Here is a 26,058-nt window from a genome sequence, read left to right as displayed (position 1 = left end):
ACAAAACTGATGACAAATCAACAGTAGGCTGCTGTGCAGGCCATATGTAAATAAGATATACCTTCGAAACACAGCAAGGTAGAGTTTCACGTAGCATCTACTAAAGCATTGAGACTAACCCAACCGCATGTCTGAATGGGCAAATAAACAAACCCATCTGTTTCAACCTTTAGGTTTTGCTAGTATTCCAGCTTTTCATTCATGTAGTAATCACTTTTACACAGAAAGCAAGCAGTGAGAAACTTCTTTATTAAAAATTAAACATCCAATTTCAGAACATAAGAATCTTGTTCTTATTTTACATTGAGGCAAGTATTTGTCATTCACTACTTCACTGTAAGTAAAGGTAACTGAAATTCATAGTCCCCTTCAGGATGAAGTCATACTATGTAGAAATTTCTTTGTCCACCTGCCTCTGAAGAGTTTAAAAAGTTACTAAAATAACTTCACACGAACAAGTTCATCTTTTCATGTTAGCACATTCTTACCAAAACACTTTGGTCAATGAATTAATTTAATTTACCTTTATATAAAGTAAGGAATCCAATCTGACACACAGCCTTTGACTACAGTTATCCACCCCATTTAACAATTCAGTTACAATATATTCAACCTTTGGAGCAAGTTGCATCTAATGCAAGTGTTACAATGTATCCCTGCACCCAATCTTACATCAATCTATATACAGTGTATATGCAACTAAGCAACAACATGCATTATATTTACAGACTTTATACAACATCCCTGTGCACAAGTGCAAACTGTGACTACAGAAATTCAAAAATTCATTTAAAGGTTACAAATCTATTTTAATTACGAAAATTGAACCCCATGGAAAAGGAGATCTAGAAAAATTCCCCCACGTCTGCTCTTTTATCACGACATTTACTTCTAGCCTTCGTCCGAGCCTTGAATGCTGCAGAGTTGTACAAGTGCTACAAAATAAAAGGAAAAAATTAATCACAGATGTTCAAAAGGCTTATGTCCTTCAGAGATTTTTTTTATGTTAAGAAACAGCTGAAAATATCTTTTTATTAATCTTTGAAGTAAATTGGTAGGCCTTCTGAAATTTATACTATAATATCCTTGCACCAAAGGCTGATTCATTTTAATATATATACACACATTTAAAAAACTTGGACTGTATAAGGAAGGCTGAGCTAGGAGCAATTCTGGAAGCCCGTCAGTCTTGAACATCATATAGACACAATGTAGATTAAGTTTGCCCCCTGGATTAAACTTGGTAGCACCATTCCACAGACCGTTCGTACACGTGACAAGTACATTCACAACCAATGAACAGTGTCATCCTCCTAGTGTTCGTTTCACACTGGAGAGTTCGGGATACTGTCTTTATAAAGACTCAGTTTCTATGGTTTCCTGTAGGTCCCTACCCAAAAACCTACAGCTCTTGTAAGAGCCCAAGTTTCTCATGTATGGAGCACGAATCTGGTACCAATCAGCAAATAAGTCAACCTTGAGATGCCCTTGGGAGAAAAGCAGTAGCAGACACGTGCTCAGTGGAAAAATCTAAAATAAGAGCTCAGACACATACAAGCAAGGTTTGGTTTCATTCAGGACAATATGGGGCACTGTTAGAACTAAAGTGACTACTTTAAAGATGACAGCTTCTAAAGTGCATGCTTGGAATACCATTTAATTCAGGAGAAATATATCAGTGTATGAAGTAAAGAAAATACATTAAGGTGTAATAACCTACCCTTTCAAAACGGGATATCTTCATTGTTTTAAGAGTTGCAGCATCCAGCATTACTGGTGGACCAAGCTCAAACACATTCCGAAGAAAGTCATTTGACTAAACAAGAAACACATCAAATGATCAGTTTCTCCTCTGATTGTCAAGTCTCCAAAGACGACTACTGTTAAGTATAAAGTATCCCACTAGGAAACAGCAGCAATTTGACACAAATCTTAGTATCTTTCACAATTAAGCCCAGGAACACTTCTTCCTTTAATGAGCATAAGGCTAAGAACTAAAACTGCCCTCTTGAGAAGACAGAGACAGCTACCCCCTCCATTGATTTTTTTGTCCCAGCAAACGAGACACTATTCTGTTACATCCTCTACACAAGATTAGGCAGCTGGACACAGATCTGTACGGTTTCACAACACACCGATTTTAAAATATCTGGCTGTAACAGTAGTATTTGAAAAATTTGAAAAAGCTGCTACATGCCTGGGCTCCCTCAGTCACACAGAAATGCAACTGACACTGGCCTGAAGATTTTAACCCCATGACTATATGGCAATTTGGGAGTGTATCCTCCTAAGATAGAGTTCATGCTTAGAGTTCTGCTACGTATCTAAACAGATAACTAGTGAACAAGCAGTTCCTAGAACAGAGATAAGGACTTAGCATTCCAGAAGGGAAGGGAAGTCATCATTGGGCTGCAAGTTGTGTTCATTATTTTTGACTAAAACTTTGCATTCCTTTTCACAGGCTTGAACAGGAAGGGTGGAGGCATGCAGCTTTATTTATAGCAGCCAGATGACTACACCACTGTGCTGAAAGAGAGCATAGGGATTCAGGAAAAACCCTGAAGCTAAGAAGATATTCAGCTTGAATCTCTTACTTCTTGGAGAAGTCTTCTAATTGCTAACCCAGCACACCCAGGCTACAACTCAGAAGCAGCTCACCCAGACAGTTCTAGCTCACTGTAGGTCATTTTGTAAGTGCTGTCTTTAACACCTCTAATGCAAAGCCCATCATTTCACCAAGTTCTACTCATGCTTTTGTAATTTAGACTGAATTACTACAAAGAAGCCAGACAGGGAACAACAGTCTGAGCGTGTATCAAACAGCAGCTCACCTGCAAATGATATTGCATCCCCGACCCCAGAATCTCCTTGAAGGTATCGTAAGTTTGTTTTTTAACCCAGCAGTCAATATACATGCGCTCAGGTCCAAACTTAACCATCTCTGTAGGAAAGTCACGCTCCTATCCAAAATTAAAGAAAACAACATATATCATTTTAATTTGAACAGTCTTTTGTATTAGGAATTGTATATATCTCAAACTTTATTTTCATTAATAAATTTGGCACACCAAAACCTTCCAAATAATACAATATGCATATACTAAAGATTGTATTTGTTCATAAACTGGTGCACACCTAAAGTTAAATCTCATTTAAGACTTGAAGCTGACATTCTTCACATCAGAAAGCATTTGAAAAAAAGAACACTTAAATCTTTAAAATGACTTTAAGAATAGGACTTATCTCCAGAAAAACCAGTTCTGAGTGCAGGAGTCACCTTTAAGTCAGTTTGTAAGCCTCATTTAGTCCCCACCTTTCAAGTGCAGTGAGCTACATTTGTGACAATGGAATGTAACAAGTGCTAATAAGTGACTCAGATTCTTCTACAGGCAGAATCTCAAAGGTGACTTCAAATCTCTTCAAAGCCTTCTCCTTAGCTTCCGAGATGTTTAACTGTTCTGAATGTCAACTAATATTTAGTTGGTCTTACCCATACAGCAGTGTAAAAAGTAATCATCTGACAAGTAAAAAAATGTAGTTTGAGAGGTGTAAGATAACAAATAATCCATTAAAGTGATAGAAGTTTGACATTTGTCTTAGAGGCTTTACTCAGAAGTTATGCCACTAACCAAGTATTTTTAGAGTCCTGCTTTGTGTATTGTTCTCAATCTGGATATGGAAAACCAGAAGATTACAATCATACACAAACACTTCCTTGGCCCCTGACAGAGGTGCCATTTGGAAATGTATCTTACTACTAAGTTGCTTTTTGTTTATTATGCACAGCAGTTCAATAAGAGATTTTACAATAAACCTTTTCACAGAATTGAGGACACCAATTTGGATGTCCTACAAAGTTTTCTATGAAAACCATCTGCTCATGGTATAAAATAAAAAGAATTTAGTATTTACAGTGCAATGTTTAGCCTTCTTTAAAGAAAAAAAAAACCTCTTCAATATGGAAGTCAAGTTTGGAGCAAAATAAATTAAGTTTGACTTTCTTTGTTCTACATTCCTAAAAAAGCAGCTACCTTTCACGTAAGTGATCAGAATTTGAGATCTCATTTAAAATAATTTTTTCCTGTTGCTTTTACTGAAACAGTAATTCTATTTAATAATAAAACCATTTTCATTAAATTGTACACTACATAGTTACAATCCAGACATTCAAAGTAAGGCAAAAGAATCACCTCAACAGCTCGTAGAACATCTCTGAAGACAGATCGCTGCTTTCTTTTATCTACTTTCGCTCGGTGCTTGTTTCCATCAGTAGCCAGAGCTCTTAGTTTCTCTGTTAGAAGTTCCATATCTTCATAAAAGAAATCCTAGTTTAAAAAAAAAAATTTTTTTTTTTTAATTTTTTTTTTTTTTTTAGTTTCTGGCCTTAACATCTTTCCCTGCAAACAAGAAAATGGATCTCTCCAAATTCTGGGCATGTAGACATGTACAACCTGTTACTTTGTTATTTAAAGAGACAGAGATGGCACTAACTTCCTGTAGTTCCATTTGCAGCATTTAAGCCAGTAAGAACAAAGTCACAGCATCCAGTTTACCCAAGTAGGACACTATCAAACTCTATTCTGGTAGTCAGAGCCACATGAAACAGTACAGCTCCTTCAGTGTGTGTATATACCTGTCAATCTGTTCTACTCCATAATTCCAAGGGACTCAAACTGCCTAACTGATCTGCTGAACCGGGCTGCCGCTCCTGTCGACAAGCTGAGGGCACTTTCAGGTTATTAGCACAGAATTCATGCTGCTGGAGATGGATCGTAAGACACCATTAGACAGACAGTACAGAATATTTAGTCTTAAGTCTTGTATGGGGTGGCAAATTGGAAAGTGGTTTTAAAACAATGCTTAACAAAACACTCCAAGTAAACTTTAATGCATAATTGTTTAGCAGAAAATACTTTCTCCCCTCCATTTACTAATTCAGAAGTAGTTTACCTGGATTAGTAAGAATGTATGTAAACTTATGTAAAGTTTTTGGTTTTTTTTTAATCTGAATGTTTTGTCATGTCAACTGACTAGGCTGAGTTTACTGCGTGCTTTTTGAACGAAACTGGTCAAAGGCAAAACACAGTAAGCGTTTTTAATCTGTGCTGATTGTTAAGGATCCAAAGAGAATCATTTGTAATGATTAAAGGGGCGTGCCCTCAATGGAACGGAAGAAGTTTTTAGTGAATATAGTCTCATTCGTTAATGCATTTTAAGATTTTAGTTACTTGCAGTCAGTCTGACCAAATAAAGGATCAAGTTCCAGTCTCTTTTTTTATTTTTATTTTTTCTTTCAAAGTTGGCTTCCACAGCCAAGAGACTCAAATTCCTACTGTTTGCAATTATACAGAAGTCTCAGCATATTGTTTCAGATTATGCAGTGTTAGTGTGTCATGTATCCTGACTCAATTGGAGTTATCTTTTCACTTCAGACAGTGTTCTGGCAAAGCACAGCAGCCTAGGAGCCATTCAGGCAGCTCTCCCAAACTGTGCCATGGGTAAGTGGAGACTGTTTCCTTCAGTGCTGTCAAGAAAACAGTTCAGAAATTAATAAGGCATACTGAAGAATGTAAAGGCAAATTTAGCTGTGTATGAGGTAATATCGAGAAGCTTGCACCTAATCCAACTCAAAAGCAAACCCCAAGAAATCTCACCAAATGTAGCAATACTGGTATCCATGCAAAATTTGTCCAAATCCTTTCAAAGTCTTCCCCCTTAGATTGACTGACTAGTCCCCAACTGACTAAAATAGCCACAAATGCTGTGAAACCATCATGCAATACTAGTTATTCTTCTCAAGGTACCTAAATAAGGATACTGAAAAAACAATACTAAAAGTCAACATGGTTTCTACTGAAGGGTGGATTTTTAGCTGCGAGAGCAGAATTGTGCAGGCTGTGAATCACTGGAACTTGTCTGCATAAGTATCTATAAGTGTTCCCACTACAGTAAACAATACTGTTTTATCCTGGAATCTCTCTAGGAATTTTTTTTAATTTTTTTTTTTTTTTTTAAAGCTGGTGTTGGATTTAGATTTTAAAGCTTGCACACTACATTTCTAGCTGCTCTTCACTACTATTTGATGTGTTTGGTTATATTGGTCCTGTTTTGCAATATAGAAATTAGTGTAAAAATGATGGCTAAATTGCTGTGAATCATGGCTATACCCACTTAGACTGGGGCAGACTCACTACAAAGAACATAAGCCAGTGAATTATCTGCCACTTGTTGAGATCCGGGGTGCCACGAAACACAGGTTAAATAATTTGTCTTGTCATCATTCCAATGCAAGAAAGTTTAGCTGCTGAGATCTACTTACAGCATCTGTTTCGCGTGCCAGTTCAAACAGAAGGGCTAGTGTTTCTCCAGCAGCTATTCTCATGCTGAGATCATCACAAGACAGCAGACTTGGAAGTTTATGCAAGTGCCTAAGGAGTAAGTCACACTTCATTAAGATGTAAATTTTGTTGACACTGCTTCACTGCATATAAAAGCAGTCATTATAAATTTTGTTTTCCAGGAAAAATACTCACATTTCAATTTTCTTCTTCACTTCATTCATTGGACAAATGGTTAGCAACAGTGTCCATGCTAAGAGAGCACTGATGTGAAGCACAGTATTATGGGTACTTGATACACCATTAGTGTCTCTATCTCGCTGATAGGCCTTTGTGAAGATGTTTTCCAGGCATTCCATAGTAGAGTACAGTTCCTGAATAGGGGAAAAAAGATCATGGAAGTGGCTTAAGATTCACACATTTTCATACTGTCAATTTATAAAAAAAAAAAAAGTATTATTTATTCTCACCGTAATGTCATCAGTGACAATGAAACAGCAAATCCCTAAGCAGGTTGCACACTAGATGCAAAAGAAAAAAGTATCAGTATTTGACATTAATGTTACTGTTGACAAAACCTTCAAACTTTGACCTCTGAAATTCAACATCTGAAGTAATGGAAACTTGAGATTAAGACCTTAGCAGAGTAGAAGTCTTCAACACTGTTTAATTCAGCTGCTTTGTAACAGGCAGCTCCCAGTTCCCGTCTACTCTCAGGATGATTTTACAATTTACACTGCTCACAAAAGCCTTCACTTTTCATCCCCTGCTATTTACTGCAGCTTACAAAGCCCCTCCAAAGCCCAACATGTAGCCCCCCTTTCACCCAATTATTTTAAATCCCACTAGGATTCACTAGCAGAAATTATGCTGATAAACAGTAATGGACATACGTTATTTATTCACTGCTGTGGGAAATATTTTCCCCTCTCTGCCCACTATTACAATTAAATGGCATGAAAACACTGGACTTCGAGAGCCTTTCTTGGCACTTTCCAACTTTTACTGCGAGGTCCTACGCATCTCTTCCCTATGCCCCGTATTCTATTCAGTCTCCTTTTACAAAGAGTAAGAAAAAAAATGTTTGAAAGTGAAAACTGCTATGCCTCATTCAGAGCATTCGTCAACATTATGAGTTTACACTAGTGTAGTAACCTTTAGTCCTGGATTACACAATAGTAAGCTGGTTAAAAACTGCCCCCTGTCCCTGCCTGGCAAATAAATATTTTATACTTACAGCCTGTCTGGCTTGGATACTGGCTGTTCCATCACAGACAATCTTCTTCAGAACCGGACCAAGGGTCTTAAAAATCTCTTCACTTTCAATTCCTGACCCCATCTGCACACACAGAAGACATGCCAGTCCGGCAGCTGCACACTGTTCGTCGCTCTTACCTAGAGATTAACATGCTATGATGAGCAATCACCTTGTGCATTGCTTCCTTCCTTTAAAGATAATTAACCTGAAAACTTGCAAGTGGAAATTCAGAAACCAATAAACAGAAGATAATTTCAGTTAATTTTCTAGGTCAGTTAAAATATAACCTCTAAATACAATAAAGGAATGTTGTTAACATAACTAAGTTAAGCACTCTATAAAGTACTAGAGAAGACTCGCAGTCTTAATTCCTTTTAAACAATAAGCTTTCATGGGGATTATTGCTTTCTAATAGCAAGCATGTTAATTACCTTTCTTTATGCAGCGTTCAATGCTATCCGTTAGTGTCATTCTCCTTTCCATGACAAATTCATATAGTATTTTAGAAGAAAAAGCACTCTTCAGACTTTCAAGAGCTGCTTGTCTTGTCTTTGCACTGTTAGAAAAGAGAAGGAAGACCTCCTGAAATCAGTACACATCAGGTAAAGCTCAGCCTTTGTTTTTATGGTAGTTTATATTTGTCTGCACCCAACAGAATAGTAACCCACAGCAGTACCATGAAGTATGAAATGCTATGAATTGCCTCCTTCTTCAAGGACAGAGAAGCTTAGGTTGGAGATAGAGTTCACAATAGTACACCAAGCTAGAAATAAAGTCACTCTACTTCAAGCTATTAGGAAAGGAAAGTCTGACTCTCATCCAAAAACTTGGTGGAGGGATAAAGGTCTTTTCAGATCCAGAAGAAAAGCAAGTCCTCCCCAGCATGAAATAGTTGTAATTTCAGTAAGCATATAAAAAAGTTTGATGCGTATTTCCCTTATCATACCAGAGGAAACCAGAAAACAATGTACGAATGCTTTTCTTCAAAGCAGACTATACCTCTTGTCCAACGTAAGATCAATAAATCCCTTCAACTTGTATTCTAAGTCTTCTTGAGTGGCTTCTTCATCAACTTCAGGCCCTAATCCAGAGGAAATAATTTAGTCCTACTGATATACATTTTATTAGCAGACACAGTAGTATCCAACACTTAACATTTTTAATACTAATAAGAAAGCAGTTTAACATAGACAATAGCGACAGAATTTTTCAGTATTACAGCAACAGAAAGGTGTTAAGCCTACTACATCAAACTGCCCCTTAAAATATTTTTATAAAAACTAATCTATTGCTACTTCTGCGCTGTTTCTATACCTGCTTCTTACATGTGCCAAGAATGAATGAGGGAGCTAATCAAGTCTTACATAAACTTGATACAATTGACGCCCATCAGCCAATCCTTTCAGCAACACATTTTCATCCAGTCCGCTACATCTACCCCTGGCATACAGCGGGGTGTTCACTGTTGATGCAGTGACTACTGTCTAAGCAGCCTGTCCTGTCTGGCATCACTTCATATGCCTCTGCAACAGCAGCTCAGTTAAGAGTAGCAAGTATTCACGGGGAAGGCTTGCTGCCTTATCCCCCTGTAGCAGGCTTTCAGGTCCCCTCCTCCCAACAAAATGACATCAGAGCAGCCCAGGTTGCAGAGATGGTAGCGGAGACAAAGCACAAATCTAATTCAAAACAGGCAAATGTGACTCTTTCCATCCCAAACTCTTCTGCAGTTCTTACCACCTCGACTATGTGTTATAAAAATCAATGTCTTATAATGCACCTTAAAATTCTTATTGTCTCCAAAAGATAGCATTGTATAATTCTAATGGAAAGAAGTCTAATAGTTTCATGAGAGGCTCATCAAACCTGGAATATATTCTTACCAAACAAAACAATAGCCACTTGATTAACAATCATATCGCGTTTAATAGAATGTCATTACTTTGCTACTGCTACTTACAGTCTAGTACTTAAACTCATAAGTCAACTCAGGTTTTATGTTTTTAAAAAGATGAACAGATATAAATAAAAGAATATACCATCCTCAGTGAAGCTAGCAGGATCACTGAAGCCACTGCAGTGGCTCATAGTTTCAATTGAAGCATCTTCATCACTAAAAGGCTGCACATTTCTGGGCTGACCACCTTAAGGAAAGAAGAATACAATAGTTTGGTCATTTTTCATACACAAAGGGAAGATCTGAACACCAAAAGTAGAATTTAACCCTCCCAACAGATTCACCCTCCCTGGCCCAGACACAGAAAGCACATTTCTTTCCTCTGGTACATCCTTTACTCCCACCTGTTCTGAAGACTTAGTTGGCTCTGTTCTGGAAGATCGTTTGTGAACGGTGGGGAAGAGCCTACCTAGTTTTCAAAGTATTGGTAGAATTCCTAACCCTAGATTTAGGATCTTTCTACAATCAACTTCAAGTTAATGCAATTTCCTGTGACTGTGCTTTAAAAATAGCTCTATATTAATTTAACTGTTAGGACAAGCTACCTAAAAAAACCTGCCATACAATCTTTGTTTTTCAATTTTGAAGGACTTCAAGCTAGGATAAGTTACACATTTAGGCAAACATACATTACCCAGTTCAATGCACGATTTTCGGGATTAAGTGCAGTATGTGCAGCATCAGCAATGTCCAACCCTATTTTAATACTGAATTACAAATACAAGCCAGAACATCAAATGCTTCAACAGGGGAAAAAAGTTTTCCCTCTCAGGATCAAGGAGGCCTCAGTTCAGTAATTTCAGTCTTTTTGAAGAAAGCAGTGTTATTTTCACCAGTGCTCATCTCTACAACTTTCCATACCTGTATCTTATTGTTACAGCATTAAGAGTTGGAGGAGTTTGACCTGACAATACTGTCATTTCTACCGCTGTCCCATCCTAGCCCTTAATTTGCATCTACTGAAGTTGATTAACAAAAGAATAGTTTTACTGTTATTTCACCAACAGCTCCCAAATGTCATTTACAGAACTCAGAATTCTGCTCTTCCGCTTATTTTTTTTGCGGTACAATTGATTGTACATTACTTAAGAAGGTAGTACACAGTCCTTGCCAGCTTCAGGCAGGCTTCCTGACTACCAAGACCCCCAAAAAGCATTTTTATCTAGTCAGAATCAACCTTGAGTTGATCACTGTCCAAGTGCTTTCCAGTAAAGTTAAATTCACACTTCAGAGGTTTTGCAGCTCTTAGCTGCAAACCATCTACTTGTATCACTGACCATAACCCTTGATGTTTCCTATAGTTACAAAGGACAAACACTAGCCAATGCACTGACCAAGAAATTTGGAAGCTCAGAGCTCTGGCACAGCCACCTTCTTGCTTCTAGTGATGTCAAGGAGGGAAGTTCAAAGGGAGAAGTGGAAAGAATGACTGCCAGCCCTTCACAAACTAAAATAAAAGCAGCTGCAGAAAGACCCAGTGAATTGCTCACTGCCTGAACATTTGATACTAGAGAGACATACTCTGCTCACAGCTATGGTAGCCTGAAGTGAAATTTCTCACCACCCCACAAAATCTCCATTCTGCCCAGGCACCAGCACCTCAGCCACACACATTCTGGATCTGTACGAAGACTGTTTATTTTCTAATATCCTCTTTTAGGTTAAGAAGGTTTTTTTAAGGGTACTGCAGCCTTTCGGAGCACAATGTGCTGACATACAGCCACACCAGCCACCAGAGACACCGGAGTGACAGCAGCAGCCGTCCCCCCCGCCCCGGAAGGGCCCACGCTGGCGGCGGCGCAGCAGGGCGGACACCGGAGGCTGTGCGTGCCGGGGACGCGCCCCAGCGCCTTTAACACTGCCCCTGGCCCCCAGCACCCCGCGGGCCCGGCCTCCCCCGCCGCAGCCCGGCTCCCCGTGCTGCCCTAGGGCCAGCCGGGCGGCACCCGCGACCGCGGCGGCCAGGAGGCCCCCGGCGGGGCCGGCGCCGGCCGCTGCCCGCAGGGCGCTGCTCGCCGCCGGCGGCGCCAGGCACGGCCGCCGCCCGCCGCCTCCCCGGGGCCGCCCGCGCCGCCGGGCGCATGCGCGCAAACGGCGTGAGGTGGCGGTTTCGGGGCCGGCTCCTGTCAGCCCGGCGGCGCCGCCCGGCCCGTGTCCGTGCCCGGCTCCGGCACCGTCCCGCCCAGCGCAGAGCTCCGCGGCCGCGCCTGTCCGTCCTGCCGCTTTCCCGCTAGCCCCGCAGGGAGCCGGGGCGCAGCCGGCCGGGGCGGCCCGGCCGGCCGCGGCCTCTCTCTCGCCGGCGAAGGCCGCCCCCGCGGCGGCTCGGGCGGCCGCGGGAAACGTGGGGTGAACTCCGCGCCCCCGCGAGGCCGCCCGCTCCCAGCCCCCGCCCGCCGGCCCGGCCGCGCTCACCGGCTCCGCGCTGGTGGTTGCTCCCCCGCTTCTTAGGCTTGGGCATGGTCGCAGCGGCGCTCGGCTCGGCTCCCGCGGCCCCTCTCCGGGTCTCGGTCTCTCTGCTCCCCCCCGCCCGGGAATCAGCGACAATCAGCCGATGGAAGAGCAGGATCGCTTTTTACTCCAACGCCTCTGCGAGGCCGACTTCCCGGGCCGGGGCAGCGGAGGTGATTGGCGAAAGCAGGCGGAGGACGAACCGGCGGCGAAGGCAGAAATCCCCGTGGAGGCCCGTGAGCGGAGTCGATGCATCTTTCTCCTCTCAGACACCTGGGGCTAAAGGCGCGGAGGGGGCGCCGGCGCCGCTTTTATAGCCCGCCGGGCTGCGGGGGCGGGGCCACGCGACGCGCCGCCGCCGCGACCAATGGCCGGGCGTTGCGACAGCGAGCGGGTGACTCAGTTGCGTGAGCCCGTGACGCGGCCGCGCTGCTACCCCGGTGGCGGGGCTGGGACGTCATCGGCGCTTCGCGCGCCACGCCGCGGTGCACGCTGGGAGCGGCGGGCTTGGCCGCCAGCCCACTGCGGGGCGGGGGCGGGCGGCGGCGGCGGCCCGGCCTGACCCGCCCCGCCGGCGCCGGGCAGCGGCCTTGGAGCCGGCACCGTGCGCGATGCCGCTGGGGGGTGGCCGCGGGGGCGAGCGAGGGGCAGAGGGCTGGCGGGCTGGCCGCGTCCCCGCCCTGGCGCTCCTCACCGGCGGGGCCTCCTCAGGGCGCCGAAAAACACCGCTCTGCCGGCGGGGCGGGCCGGGCCGGGGCGGGCGGCGGAGCGCCCGGTCTCTGCAGAGGTGCGCCCTGCGGCGCAGCGCCCGCCGCTGCTCCCGCGGGTGGAAGCGGGGCTGCCGGCGCCGCGCAGGGGGCATCTGGGGCCGTGAAGGGCGGGGAGAGACCCCGGGCAGCCCGTGCGGGCCAGACAAAGGAGCTCCGCGGCTGTGCCCGTGCGGATTCCTGCGTGCCGGCCTTTTATGTCGGGCCCTGTGGCGTGTTCGTCGCTGGCAGTGGAAAATGTTAGCTCGGTTTCGTCGTATGAAGTGTCGTCGGTGTACAGGGACGTCTTCGGCTTTGGTTGCAGTGTACGGCTCACGGGAGATGCCGGAAGGGTTCGGCTGTGCGCCTCTCGTTTGTAAAAACATGTACAGGATAGACAGCTGACTTCTTCACAACAGATTTCCTTCCACACACAAAAATGGTTTTTGTTGTCACCTATTTGTCAATTATATCTTCCCATTTAGAGACCCGTACTTTATATGGCTTTATTTTGAATCCAAAATTGATATTTTTCTGTTTTCTGCTGAACTTCGAATAAAAAAAAAATAGGATAGCATTCCTATCCACCAAAAAGAGATTGGTTTATAATATTTCTGAAGTGTGAATGTTTGTGAATTCTCACTGATGGGCCGTAACAGTACTGCGGTATTTGAGGGAGGGAAGACAATTTTGCGAAACATACGGAAAAGTTACATAATAGCGATTACACTATTTAAATTCCCTTGCATACAAAATATATTTACACTGACTTCCAGAAAGGTAAACTTGCACAACAATTTACATAAATGCTACATGAAAAATAAAGGAAATGGAGTTTAGTGACCTGTTTGTGCATGTTAAGTAAGGAAATGCTAGTAGTGTCTCTTTCTAGAAAATGGTGGCTGTCAGGTGTGATACCTGTGGGCGCTGGTAGAGCCCAATGTTTTGCATTGCTGTGCAGCGTGAGCCTCCTGGTGAGCAATTCCTTGGGCATGGGAGAGTCAAATTTCTGAAAAGGTCTAGCCAGTTCTTTTAGCATCCTGTTTAAGAAGAGCAGAAAAGAGACAGAAGTCAGTACGTACTGCATGCGTACAGGAGAGTGCATGAGTGTCTGAGAGGCACCAGTTTTTCTCCTTCAGGATGAAATGTTAGAGCAAAGGACAAGCCTTCCAGGTAAGTAGGCGGAAGAGTTGCAATTAAATACGGAAGGCATAACTGTACCCTTGGGTACACAAGACTCAATATTAGAACAAGGGAGCAGTGCGGGATAAGCTACAACACCTAATAGCAGCCAAGCAAACTTGTACGGTGGGAGCATTTGAGATGCAAGATGCCAATACCATTTTAGTGAGGTCAGCCGTGTCCTAACAATTTCCTGTGTGCTGGCCCTCTTAATATACAGAGTAATCTCAGAGGTGCAGGCTGACTGGCCTAGACTTAACTGAAATCGTTGCCTTCATGCTGATAGCCCCGTCTCACAACAATGCTGTCGGAGGCTGCCGGCGAGGATTAGGTTTAATGCTGAACTCCATGCAGGTGTGACAGAGAGTCGTCTGAACAATGTGCAGAATTGCACATGTACACGCGGTAGTCCAGGTGTCCTTTAGCAGGCAGGTGCGACACCAGTAGTACCTCATGGTGGAACTGGAAGAATGAAGAGAAGTGTCATAGCCCTTGTCTGTTTGAAGATGGTCTCACCAGGACACGTGGAGGTAAACCCCTGCAGAGGGAGAGGAGAGAATGTTGCAGCTGAGGTGGGAAAAGCAACTGCTAAGGTACAAAAAGGTGTTGCCAGACTCAGACAGCCAAAATAAATTACAAAAGGTGACAAAAACAATGAACTTGTGACTACTTTGGATATGTGACCACTTTGAATTTTGCTTGGGCTTCTGAAATACGCAGTCTCCAGGTTACTGAGATTCCCTGGTTGTCTGACCAACAGTTCAGCGAGATCGCACAAGAATAGTTGCGTATCACTGCTTAGTTTTGCCATCTGTCTGTGACAGAACAGACTCTCTGTCTCGATTGCTGACTTCTTGCCCGCTATCCTGATGTATTCTATTGGCAGGAACGCATGGTGCCAGTAGGCTGGCTCAAGACAACTTTCTAACAAAAATCTTTGGCTAAAAGGAGAGTCACGTGGTGTCGGCAATCTGTATACTTATTGTCTGGCTTGTGCTGGAGCTACTGGTGTTGAGGGTGTCACACTCCCACTGGCACCAATGATACCAGCGGTAGGTGAGAGATGGTATCCTTTGGAGAAACGCATTTTATGAAGCAGCGAGGCAAGCTGGGAGCGGAGGGTGACAGCAAGGCAGGCATGGCAGTGGCTTCACTCCCAAGCAGGAGCAGCCCCACAGCACCCAAACAAGAAGAACAAAGCAGGTCTGGTGGTGGTTACAAGTTTCAGCTAAGAGTACAGATTGCTAGTGACGATCTAAGTGACCGTAGTGACAAGGAGGTCTGAGGTCAAGCCAGAAAGCCAGGTCAGCGAGTCAGGGTCAGAATTGGGTTTGGTGACAATAACCAGGGCCAGCTAGCTGCCAGTCTGGTCATCATCAGACAAGCCCGCAGTGATGGGAAGGATCTGAGATCAGCCCAGACGGGTCAGGGTCTGGACCAGTGTGTACATGGCCAGGCACAGGCTTATCTGTAACACAGCTCAGGCAAGGACCGAGGGAGAGTGCTTCAGCGTAAGTGCAGCTCCTGAGCGAAAGTAAGGGGCTCTCGCTTCTTACAGCTCTTTCTCATGCAGCAGTCTGATCCAAGGCCACTCGGCTGCACCATGGCAGAGCTGCCTTCGAGCTTAATGATGACAAAGGCCCCAAGAAAAGGTCTAACGAAGAACTTCAGCCCAGCTGAGGGACATACGTATGTGACTGACTCAGTATATGTGGCTTAGTGAGTATTTGTATGCCAGAGTTTATTTTAGAGACACGTAAACCATCATCATTTATGAACAATTGGAGGCATGGCCAGACATACTCTGTTTACACCATTAAATGCTGTAAAGAAGTCAGAAATGAGGGAATCACATGCATCCTTGATTCATATGGGTGTGTTTTCCTCCTCTTTTGACACGATGCTTCTGCTATCTTTGCAGACAAAATCCTTTGGATTTTCTTTTTTCTTTCTGCCATTCCTTAGGATACGACTCTCTTCAGACACAGAAGAGAATCCCAGGCTCATGCTGGTTGCCTTGTTTTGCACGGTCAACTTTCTCACAGTCGTAAAAGATCTCAGAACCAAGAAGAGAGTCCAAAGCTGGAAAATAGGCCATGCTAAGGCAGTCCCTGGACGAATACTCCAAAATGCCTGTGTTTCTAGTGACCTACCAGGACTGACAGGCCTTCAGAGTGTGAACCTGTTAGCAGTGCCACGGTCCTCACTCTGGAACACTTAATGCTCCAAATGCTGTCAGCATCGATGTGTAGTCTCACTGCCCAAAATAAATCTGCCCGTAACAAATTACAGGCACAGCCCCGCTCCGTTCCGGCTGCAGTTGCTACAGTGGTGTGCTTGGTTGGGACTTGCTCGACTCTGTAGGCAAAGGCAACTCATTCATTTCCTTCGCATAGGTAGGGCACCTAGGCTTGTATCTGGGGAGAAAGACTAAGACTTGGTAGGGAAAGCTCATGTCAGGTCTTCATTGGGAAGGTGCTCAGATGGACGCATGTACTTCCAGGCATACATGCAAGATGTATCTGATCAGTTCTTACAGAGTGATTAACGACATTTCTGAGATAGCGATTGCAAGTGACATGAATTTTTAATGGACAACAGTAAGATACAAACTTCAAATAAAAATATAGAGAGGGAAAGCCAAAAGCTGCAGCTTTTTTCTGTTTGAATGCTGGAACACGTATTGGAGGGCTAAACAGTTCCCACTATAATATTTCAGGGGTATTCCATTGCAGCAAAAGTTGTGCAGCATCCAGCTTGGAGGTCCTTTCAGTTTTCTTACATCATTTACCTCCCGTCTTTTTATTTATATTTTGGAAGCCTGACCAGTTGTGGTCCAAGTACATTCAAGAACCCCAAGTACAGAATAAAATTAAATGTGACGGCAGGCTCACTATTGGAGTCACTGTTATTAGAGCCTGAGGGAGTTTTGGTTGTAGCTGAAGGAGTAACTTCAGACACTGAGGGCAGCTCCTGATGTCTACAGCTGGCTGAAGTCTAGAGCTGTAAGGTGATGCAAAAGCAGCCCATACTCTTTTCCCTAATTTCAGCAGTGTGTGTGGACACACAGAGGACATTTTGAAGGAAAAAGAAAGCAATCAGGAAGGAAGTTCAATTATTTATGGTGAGCGGATGGGTTTAGCAAGCCTGCCTGCTGAGACAGAGGCATGACTGTGCAAATCAGCTAAGTGGTTAATGGTCACAGATACCATCCTCTCACAGCCCTGGTGGTGTTTGTGTTATATATACAGTGCTAGAGGCATATATTGCAGTCTGCACCTAAAAAGAAAGATGTCTCGTGCTCTTTCAAATTTACAATCCTCTTTAAACTAACAATTTCTGCAGTACAATATATGTGGACTTTATCAAACACTGTGTATTTTATGCAGCTGAGCACATCCTCAGTCACACACTACCCTGACTTTCCATGGCAGGGGCGTTCAGCTGCATTCATACTCCAGATATTTTGGCTGGTTTTATCCATATTATACTGATAGTTACCTCGTTTTCTTGAGGCAGATCCTTCACTCCATATTGGTGACTTATTCATGCCAAACTTTCTTGGACCTCAGGAAGAATTTTTCTTGGTAAGTCATGAAGAAACAATGCATACTTGAGCTCGCTGGTACTTGGCTCTCTGGCCATTATTAATTTCATGTCTAAATTTGGCTGCCTGAACTTCGACTGTCACTGTCAATAGCAACTCACCACAAACATTATCCCTAACAATAACAGCATTACAGAGCAACTGTGTCCCCATGGAAAAAGAAAGATAAGTCGCTTTGTCAAATGTAAAGCCCTTGCAAACATTTTGCAATAGCTAATAAGAATTTGCTAGAATAAGGGTGAACAAGTTTTTTAACAAAAAATGTATGGGACTCTAGATTTGTCTCTAGTTATTGTTTCTTGTGGGGCTTTAGTCAACAAACAACTTTGAGTAATGAACGTCGGTGCTGTTGTAAAACTGTGTTGTAAAAGCAAGTATTTCATGCCTCTTAAGGCCTTGTATGTTGTCAGTTTATGTCTTGCTTCACTTGTTTCTCTGCCTGTTTTGCAAAATTTTGGGTTTCCTAATATCAACCACTAAGTTGATGCTAAGTATTATGGAGGAAAATCAGCAATTTTCTGCTCTTCTGAAATGAATTATTTTTTTTTATTTTTTTTTTTTTACATCCAGGTTCAAGTTTAAACCTAAAATTCTTAATGACTTCTATCCCCCCAAATTAAGTTCAAAATATCAGGGTTGGATAGAATTAGAGGACTGTGGCACAGCCTTTCCCCTAGCATGTGATACAATAATCAGGAGTACCCATCTTGTTCCCCTTAGCAAACATGTTTCTATTGCATTATAACACTGTTGACCCAACTGGTTAGCCAATATTCAGTGTCATTTGTAGGGGAATCAGATATTTCTCTATTTCTGCCCCATTATTTTTGGGCAATGTGTATAGAGGCTCATTCCACTGAAAATTAGGAAGGAGACAATACTCCAGATCTCATTTCTGCCAATGCTTTAGCCAAAACCCCGTCACGCTCCCGCTCCCGTGTCCTTTTCTAGCTGTTTGCCAGGCACTTGGCTGTGCTCTGCTGCCTCATTTGGCAATACACAGCTGCGATCGATAGTCCGTGTTTGTATTTGCTGGGACACTTTTAACTGCATGTCCCAAGCACTTCAGGCTTGCACGTGGGGCTGGCCCGTGGGCAATGATTTTCCATTACTGCAACAGTCATGAAGTGGAAGGATGCTAACTTGGTCTAACTTACCATCAGTTGTATACCCTACTGCACACGCCACATGTGCTAGTGACAACTGGAAGCATGTTCACAGCATTTCTCTTCCTTCTGAATAGCACCTGGCCATGTATTTGCCCACTGCTTAGGAGAGTGGGCCTCCCTTGCCTTGGGCGGCACAAGCATTTTGCTCAGTTTGCTGGGATATACAACGCAAGGGTGGCTCAGATGCTCAGCACTGTAGCTGTTCTTGGTTTTCCTCTTGAGCAATTCTGGTCCCAGGAAATAGATTTTGCCGTCCTTCCCCTTGATGCAGATGGACAATGACAAGGCAGCAGCACCTTCCAATAATTCTTTACCAAAACACACATCATTTTGCAAGATGTCCCTTTTGATGCAGATATAAAGGATTAGTCCCATTTGTATTCAGTAGCAAAAAATCCAAATAAAGCAGCATAGCACAAAGGATCAGAAGGGACCTTTTTGTATCTGCCAGTCCAAATGTTTGTTCTTCCAGGTATGTTCATCACATAACCTCTTAAACGAACCCATTCAGCTGCAATTTAATTCTAGCCAAGTTTCTTATTCCTCCATCTACATATGGAAGGCTGTTTCCAAAGATCAGCCTTCTGTTTATCAGAACAATTTATTTGTGCCCAGCATTTATCAGTTTGTTCTGCCGATAAACCTGACCTTCACCTCTTCTGTGGTGTATACACTTCTGGGAGCAGCTGGTTCCTTTCTCAGCCTTTGTTTTTGAGGGCGCCATGCAAATTCCCTAGGGCAATATTCTTCCTATGTAGCTTAAAGTATTTAAATAAAACATCTAATTTAGGAGCCAAGTCAGGACTTAGGTAGGCTGAATGACTGGAGATGCCCATCTTTTTCCATTGACTACAGGAGTCCCTGGTAACTGTGCTCCTAATTTGTGCGTCTTTGTGAAGTACCTGAAGTTGGGCAGCATGAATCTGGGCTTTAATGCTGTTGGTTTTTATCTCCTGACCAGTCCTGAAGTCTTTTTCTGCACTGATTCCCATGGGAGTTTATCTTTCTTGAACATAGATGACCAGTATTCCAGATGAAGTCTCATCATTGTCATCGATAGCTTTCCTGCTTCTCTGTCAATTGGAAATACCCTGTCTGAAATAGTTTGCCATCATGTTTACTTTAAACAGGCCTACATTCTGTCCTGTATTTCTTTCCTCCCCATGATTGACAGTTCATTAGCTCCCTAGTTGAGACCTGAAATTCATGTTAGTCCTGAAGTCCATGATCTTTCACCATGTATTATTAAATTTTACTTTATTTCTGTCAGCCTAGACCTCATGGTCAGTTCTTCCTAGGCAATATTTAAAACCTCCTTTATAAAGACATCACCTCCCACTTTACATGGCAATTTTAAATTTCATTAACACCTCCTTGTTTCTGGTGTCCTGGTAATTAGTGGCAGCATTAGGCTGCTTGCTCTCAAGAACAAGAAATTGCTGTTGGAAGTCCACATTTTGTGTTGAATAGTCACCCACTTGTTGCGTATACATTTGCCAGGCTGCCCAAATAGTGAATGTCGAAAGGTGTCATTTCTTAATCATAAATTTGTTCTTGAAATGGAGGGAAATGTAACAATAAAGCTGTTATCAGCTATCATGTAATTGCAGCCCTATTTCCATTCTGTCAGTGGAAACTGCTGCTTATTTGAAAGATGATTATTTGATTGCTGCTTATTTGAAAGGTGATTTCTCACTGCAAGTTGCACTGAAGCTGCTGGGGCCTGCCCAAGTCTGAATAACATGCAGACTTCATACTTCTCTTTACACCGAAAATTGGAAATATGAAGAGTGGTTCATTGTTGGAGGGGAAAGATTGTTTCAGCTGCTGGCTTACAGAGAGCTGGTTGAGCAAGATAGGGAGAGGAGTGGCAGAGGTCATTTCCAAAGAAGGGAGAGTTGGTCTTTTTCTGTGGTATGAAGAGAGCCGATAGTTACATGGCTTTTATTCTACCTAAGTCAAAGTAAGGAAATACCAGGCTATACACCTTGTGGTACCTCAAGGTCAAAGTCCTGGCATATCCCAGATACTTCTGCATTCCTGCCTTCCTCTTCCCCACAGGATGACTCTGTGCTCCCTTCCCGTCTCTCTCTATTCACCGTCTCCAAGTCCTCCCTCACTCCAGGGCTTCTGCATCACCCGTATCTAGATACACTCTTCCTCCCTCAAGGGGTTCAGTGTCCCTCATTTCCTTTTCCCTCACCATGGCCACCGTGATTCCCCTCTCTCTCATCCTTCTCCCCTTCTCTCAGCGAAGAGCTGAGATCTTCGCGATGCTGGAAGATTTTATCCACTTATTTTCTGAGAGGTGGGCAGTTCCAACTGTTGTTGGAAGTGCTGGATGTGCTAACTAGAGGCTCCAGCCACTGCTCTCTGGTTGACTGTCCTCAAAATCAGGCAGTTTCTGCCCAGCGATGTCTGTAACATTCCTCCAATGTTCTGGAAATTATTGAATGCAATGTTGTACAGTTACCCTATTCCAGGCAAATATAAATAAGCAGACATGGGTATGAAGGTTTTTGTGGGCCCTGGCTTCAACTCCCAAAGGTGAGGACTCACTTCTGGATGCAAAAGCTGCGTTACCGTTTCAAGCACTGATGTATAAAATTAACAGAATCAAATTGCTAGTGCTAAGTAGTCACCATTTGCTCAATAAGCAACTATACAGAGGTGCTTTTTCACCAAGGGGAGAAATGTACGTGTCCGGCAGGAATTGGAGAGCCCTTCCTGGCAGACCAAGAATGCTCCCAGATGAAAACAGAGAAAAGAGGGTGTGAACAGAGCAGAAATAGGATGCAACCCATATAGAAAACTCCTGTGCAATCTGTGGAGTGCAGGGGATGTACAGGGCAATAATGTTTAGATTTTCCAGTTGCTGTCAATGCTGGCCAAAAATAATGACTCATTCAAATATGCTTAAGAGCTGCACTTTGAAAATAAGAATCTGGACAGACAGGTACTGGCATGGAAATGTACACAATAGTTTGTTTAAACAGTGTCTTTCACAACCAGCTACTCAGTGACACGTGACAAGGCACAATACTTCTGCCACATCAGTAGCCTACGCTGCCTGTCCCAGCTCTGTCACCTCTGTCTGGGTCTGTGCTCGGCATCCCCATCGCGCTGACCTGCCCAGCTGCCACACAACTCTCATCTGCTCTCAAGTGTGTTTCAGCCCTGAGGACGCAGCAGTACAAACTCTTAGTGTTATTGGGCACCTGCTCTCCCCATCCTTTCAAGGTTTTTCTATGGCATGCAAGCAATTTTTGCAGGTTGTTTAAGAAAAGCAGAATTTTGTCATGAGAAGTGTTGTGTAAATACCCATTTCCAAGAGAAGCTGTTGGAAAATACACATAAGCGTGCCGTTGGAAATACATAATCTCATTTGGGATGAGGTCTGTGGGTAAAAACATGCTGTCTTCCTGATATTTGAGTGTTCCCAGCAAAAGGACCTTAAGAAAGAAAGAGGAAGAAGAAACTATGTTTAAAAAAAAAAAGAAGCGACAAAAATATGTGACCCTGCATTGGTTTCATATTGAGTACTTGGATGTGTAAGACTCCATACGGGAGATCTCCCGCCTCCAGCAGCTTGCTTTCTCATATAAGAGAGAAAAATACTGAAAATAGTGTCTGCCAGACCCTCATTGTGCACTGAGGAACATGGACGTGGCATCTCTCAAACTGACAGCATGCCTGCAGACTCAGGGATTCCGCTGCGGCCTCTGTGGCAGCACCTCTGATGGCTGTCCCTGCAGGCAGCAGCACGGAGGGATTGCCCCCCCATTCCTGAGGGGGTTTGAAATGCCCCGTAATGGGAGCTGTCACGCATATTGTAGCAGAGACGCAGTGGAAATATCCACAAACACAGTGCCTCGTGAGCTGGCTCATTGGAGGCGATAATCACAACGTGTAGCGCAGGCAGCATTCCTCTGCCTTGAGGTCAGCATCCCAAACCAGTCAGACTAACGCCAGCACCTCGCCACACCTGCCAGTAACGTCACTAAAAGGCAAATCCTCATCTCCAAGAAGTCGGCACCAAAGCCCTGTTCAGTCCTTTACTGCCTTTTTGGCAGCCCCAGCCCACATCAGGCACCTCCACGGGGATGGGGACGGGCCAAGGCCAGGCTGGGACATCAGCCCGCATGTGGGTGGGGGTCAGGATCAGGCCCAGTGAGGGGTCTCCTGACATCTGGCAGCTCCGCTCCAGTAGTCTCCCTGCTATTCCCAGGATGGAGTCAGTGGGCTCAGGACAGAAAACAGTATGAGCAAGGCCATAATGGAAAAGATAAGATATCGCAAGATATAATACAATACGACGCAGTATTGTATTGCATAAGATATTACTGCTGTGGTTATGAGAGCTCTAGGTTGATCAAGCGACAAGGAACGGCAAGGTAATTCTTTTGGGTTGTTTTCCATTTGTGTGGGTTTTGGTGTTGTTGGGGTTTTTTTGAGATTCCACTACTAAATCTAGAAAAAGCTCCCTTTTGTCTGGTGACACTGGCGAGAGCTAATCGCTATTCCAGCCTGCATAATACATCTGCATCTAAATTCAGGCGTTTCAGAGGGCATCTCGTTTTTAAAGGAGCCTCACAGTAAAGCTCTGTGCTGCAACTTGAAAAGGCAGCCAGCACCCAGCCTGAAGCAGGGCATGGGATGGAGCTCACAAGCCTTCAGGTGCCCTTTCCTCCTCCTGCAGGGCAAAGCCGACGGAGCAAAAAAACCAGAGCAGGCCCATCTTGGATGCTGGCTGCCCAGGACCTCCACGCTTCTGTGTGATACCACACCACTGCGTGCCCTTTTTGCCGGCATTAAGAAAATCTGCTCAGAGGACAGTTAGGCACTGTTTCCCTCTTCCTGCATCACAGAATTTGTCTATTATACTTGTACCTAGGATTATTAAAATCTCTTTAAATGTCTCCAGTCTATTTATACGTTATATAAATAGGGCTGGAGGAATGAGGCATACCCTATAGATTAACAACGTACCAGTAGTGCTGCGTGTACCATCCCTTCCATTTTTTATTTGAAAACATCTCAAGAGCAGTAGAATAACATGCTGAAAATGTAAATCTGGCTGCCTTTTGATGCAGTTGAGTAGCCAGAAATAAGGAAGAGAGACACAATTAGACTATTATAGACTCAGGTAGGATGAATACTCACTGTAGCTTGTAATAAAATTTTTGACACAGGTAGTAATAGGGCATAATTACATTTGAGGTGTTTAGGAGAAGGCGCTTCTTATACAGACTAACCACAGGAACAATTAGAGGTGCAAAAGTCCATTTTCCTCACGTGCTCTCAGACACAGAATACATTAAACTATGAACAAACCCAGAGGTTGCGATCTTTTGTTCTGCAAATTAACTAACCTCATAATTACAGGTTTTTGTATAACTAAAGGAGGCTTCTTTTGATCTGCACTTCTTTTAGACCAGGTTGCTTTACATCAAAATAGTCACTGACCTGGTTTGCACAGGGGACATCTCTGAGCACTATTAGTGAGATTTTCTTGCAATAGAGCTCGTTACACCTTGAGGGTTGTGGATTTTCATTTTCAGAAGGCAAAATTGCTCGGAAGTCTCTACCATGATTGAAGTGGCTTGTAGCTACAAAACCCATGTATTCCTTCTGGCAATATTAGCTTTTCTAACTCAAGCAAGCCCCATAAAACCTCATAACATCATTTGTTTCCAGTAGTCACAACTAATTTCTCATTAATGAAAAGAGTGTGACGCAGGACAGATTTATTTCCATAAACATGATTTACTTTGTTATCTATCTCATTAAAACAAGCAATTAGCCAAAGCTTTAGGTGTTACAGATTTTTCTGTGAGGATACACTGATGATGAAAGCAGATGTTTCTCCAGGACGGGAGTTCCTGTTCGTTCACAAAGGCAGCAAGACAACTTACATCCACAAATTCAACAAGAAACGTGACGAGGGGCTGTGTCTTTTCTCACCGCTCAAATTCCCTTTCAGGAGAGCACATAACCAGCAACCTTTGCCTCCTAACCTTTCGTGGGGACACATGCCTGGGGTTGCCCAGCTGTGCTGAAAGCCGTGGACGTATCAGAGCCTCTGTGCCAGCCGGAGTGTCCCGGTGCTGGCGCTGCCATCGCTGCCCTGCAGAGCACAGTGCAGCACCAGGGCTTCGCCGTGGCCCTCAGCTTCACTGCTCCTTCTGCTTGGCAGCACACAAACACTACCCCCCCGGCAGGGAAGCTCATTTCCCCCATGTGCTTTTTATTCTGGGCAATAAATAAATAAACCAAATAATATTCTGGGAGCAAAAGCTTGTAACTGAAGCTCAGACAGTTTTGCATTTATCATGCATGATAAATCCTGGCTGTAACACAAGCACCCGTGTCAATAAGTTTAGCAGCTGTATTGCCCTGAAGACTGGTCTGTATTTAGAAGGGTAAATAAGATTCTTTTTTTCCTCAGTGGTTGCTGACAAAGCTCGTAACAGGTCTAATAATGCTTGTGTCCTGTGGGAAATATGTATGTTAATTTGCCTGTGTAAACTCATTCCTCCTAAGGAAATGCTCTGCCTGGCTCTACGTGTTCCTTCACATGTTTTATAAAAACAGTTAAATAAACGGCTTACTCCCAGTGCCTCTTCTCACCAAATCAGTGACACGTGTCAAAGTCCAGCAGCCCAAAAACATATCTCCGATCTTTAGGATTTCTCCACAGAATCTCCCCAGTCCTCCTCTGCTCCAGAGTCAAATGCTTTTTGTTGCATGCCATGAAGATCAAATGAATTAAGGCTACTTTAGACTTTGTTGGTCATGGTAGCCTGGGAAAGTCATGCTTTCCAACAGTTTTATTTGTTGACATCTCTATCTCTGGTCTTTGCAACTTAGGTGTTGAAAAATGACCTTCAAATCCTGAGAAGGGAGCACATAGTTCCTTCCACGTTTCACACCTTTTTTTAACATCTTTCGGTGTCTACAACTGTGAAGACTGCTTTTCTTAGTTTTTTAAAACAATTTTTAAACGTTGATTGCTGTCATCATATCACTGATTGCCAGTCAGCGTGAAACGTGATTTATGAATGGAGGGCATGAAAGTGGTTTCCATTGCTGCCATCTTCTGGTGCAGTTAATGAACTCCACGATGTAATAACAAAGGCACATTAAGAGTGAAAAGAAATTAAACAAACTAAAATAGCATATAAATCTTCCTGAAGGCAGCTGTTAGATGCCAGAAAAGCATCTTAAAAGGTAATACACACCAGAAGGACCATTGCCAGCTGAAAATTGCAATGCTCCCTGGAACTGCCTTGCCCGTTGTTGTAGTACCGATGTAACACCCGTGATGATATTAGAAAACATAAGAAAAAAAGTGTA

At 43.6% G+C, this 26,058-nt stretch overlaps 2 protein-coding genes across 3 annotated transcripts in view; one reads left to right on the top strand and one right to left on the bottom strand.

Moving 5' to 3' along the window:
• The window catches only part of BMT2 (base methyltransferase of 25S rRNA 2 homolog), a 245,468-nt gene that overhangs the window by 170,907 nt on the left and 48,503 nt on the right, over positions 1–26,058 (top strand). The window lies entirely within an intron of this gene.
• On the bottom strand, positions 233–12,255 carry IFRD1 (interferon related developmental regulator 1). Of its 2 annotated transcripts, XM_050900012.1 has the most exons (13): positions 11,963–12,255; positions 11,497–11,544; positions 9,633–9,737; positions 8,596–8,677; positions 8,028–8,152; positions 7,576–7,733; positions 6,809–6,859; positions 6,534–6,712; positions 6,320–6,428; positions 4,191–4,325; positions 2,832–2,960; positions 1,721–1,816; positions 233–935 (listed from the first exon to the last, which is right to left on the bottom strand). In XM_050900012.1, exons 1-13 carry the CDS (start codon positions 12,006–12,008, stop codon positions 846–848), a joined length of 1,353 nt encoding a protein of 450 aa, XP_050755969.1. In that variant the 5' UTR covers positions 12,009–12,255; the 3' UTR covers positions 233–845. The 2 variants fall into 2 exon arrangements, with proteins under 2 accessions (XP_050755969.1, XP_050755977.1); XM_050900020.1 differs by lacking the exon at positions 11,497–11,544.

This window comes from Gymnogyps californianus, chromosome 1, assembly GCF_018139145.2.
Source record: "Gymnogyps californianus isolate 813 chromosome 1, ASM1813914v2, whole genome shotgun sequence".
NCBI classification, from domain to species: Eukaryota; Metazoa; Chordata; class Aves; order Accipitriformes; family Cathartidae; genus Gymnogyps; species Gymnogyps californianus.
Note: the sequence above shows the minus strand (reverse complement) of the source record. Positions and strands in the feature narration are given on the sequence as shown.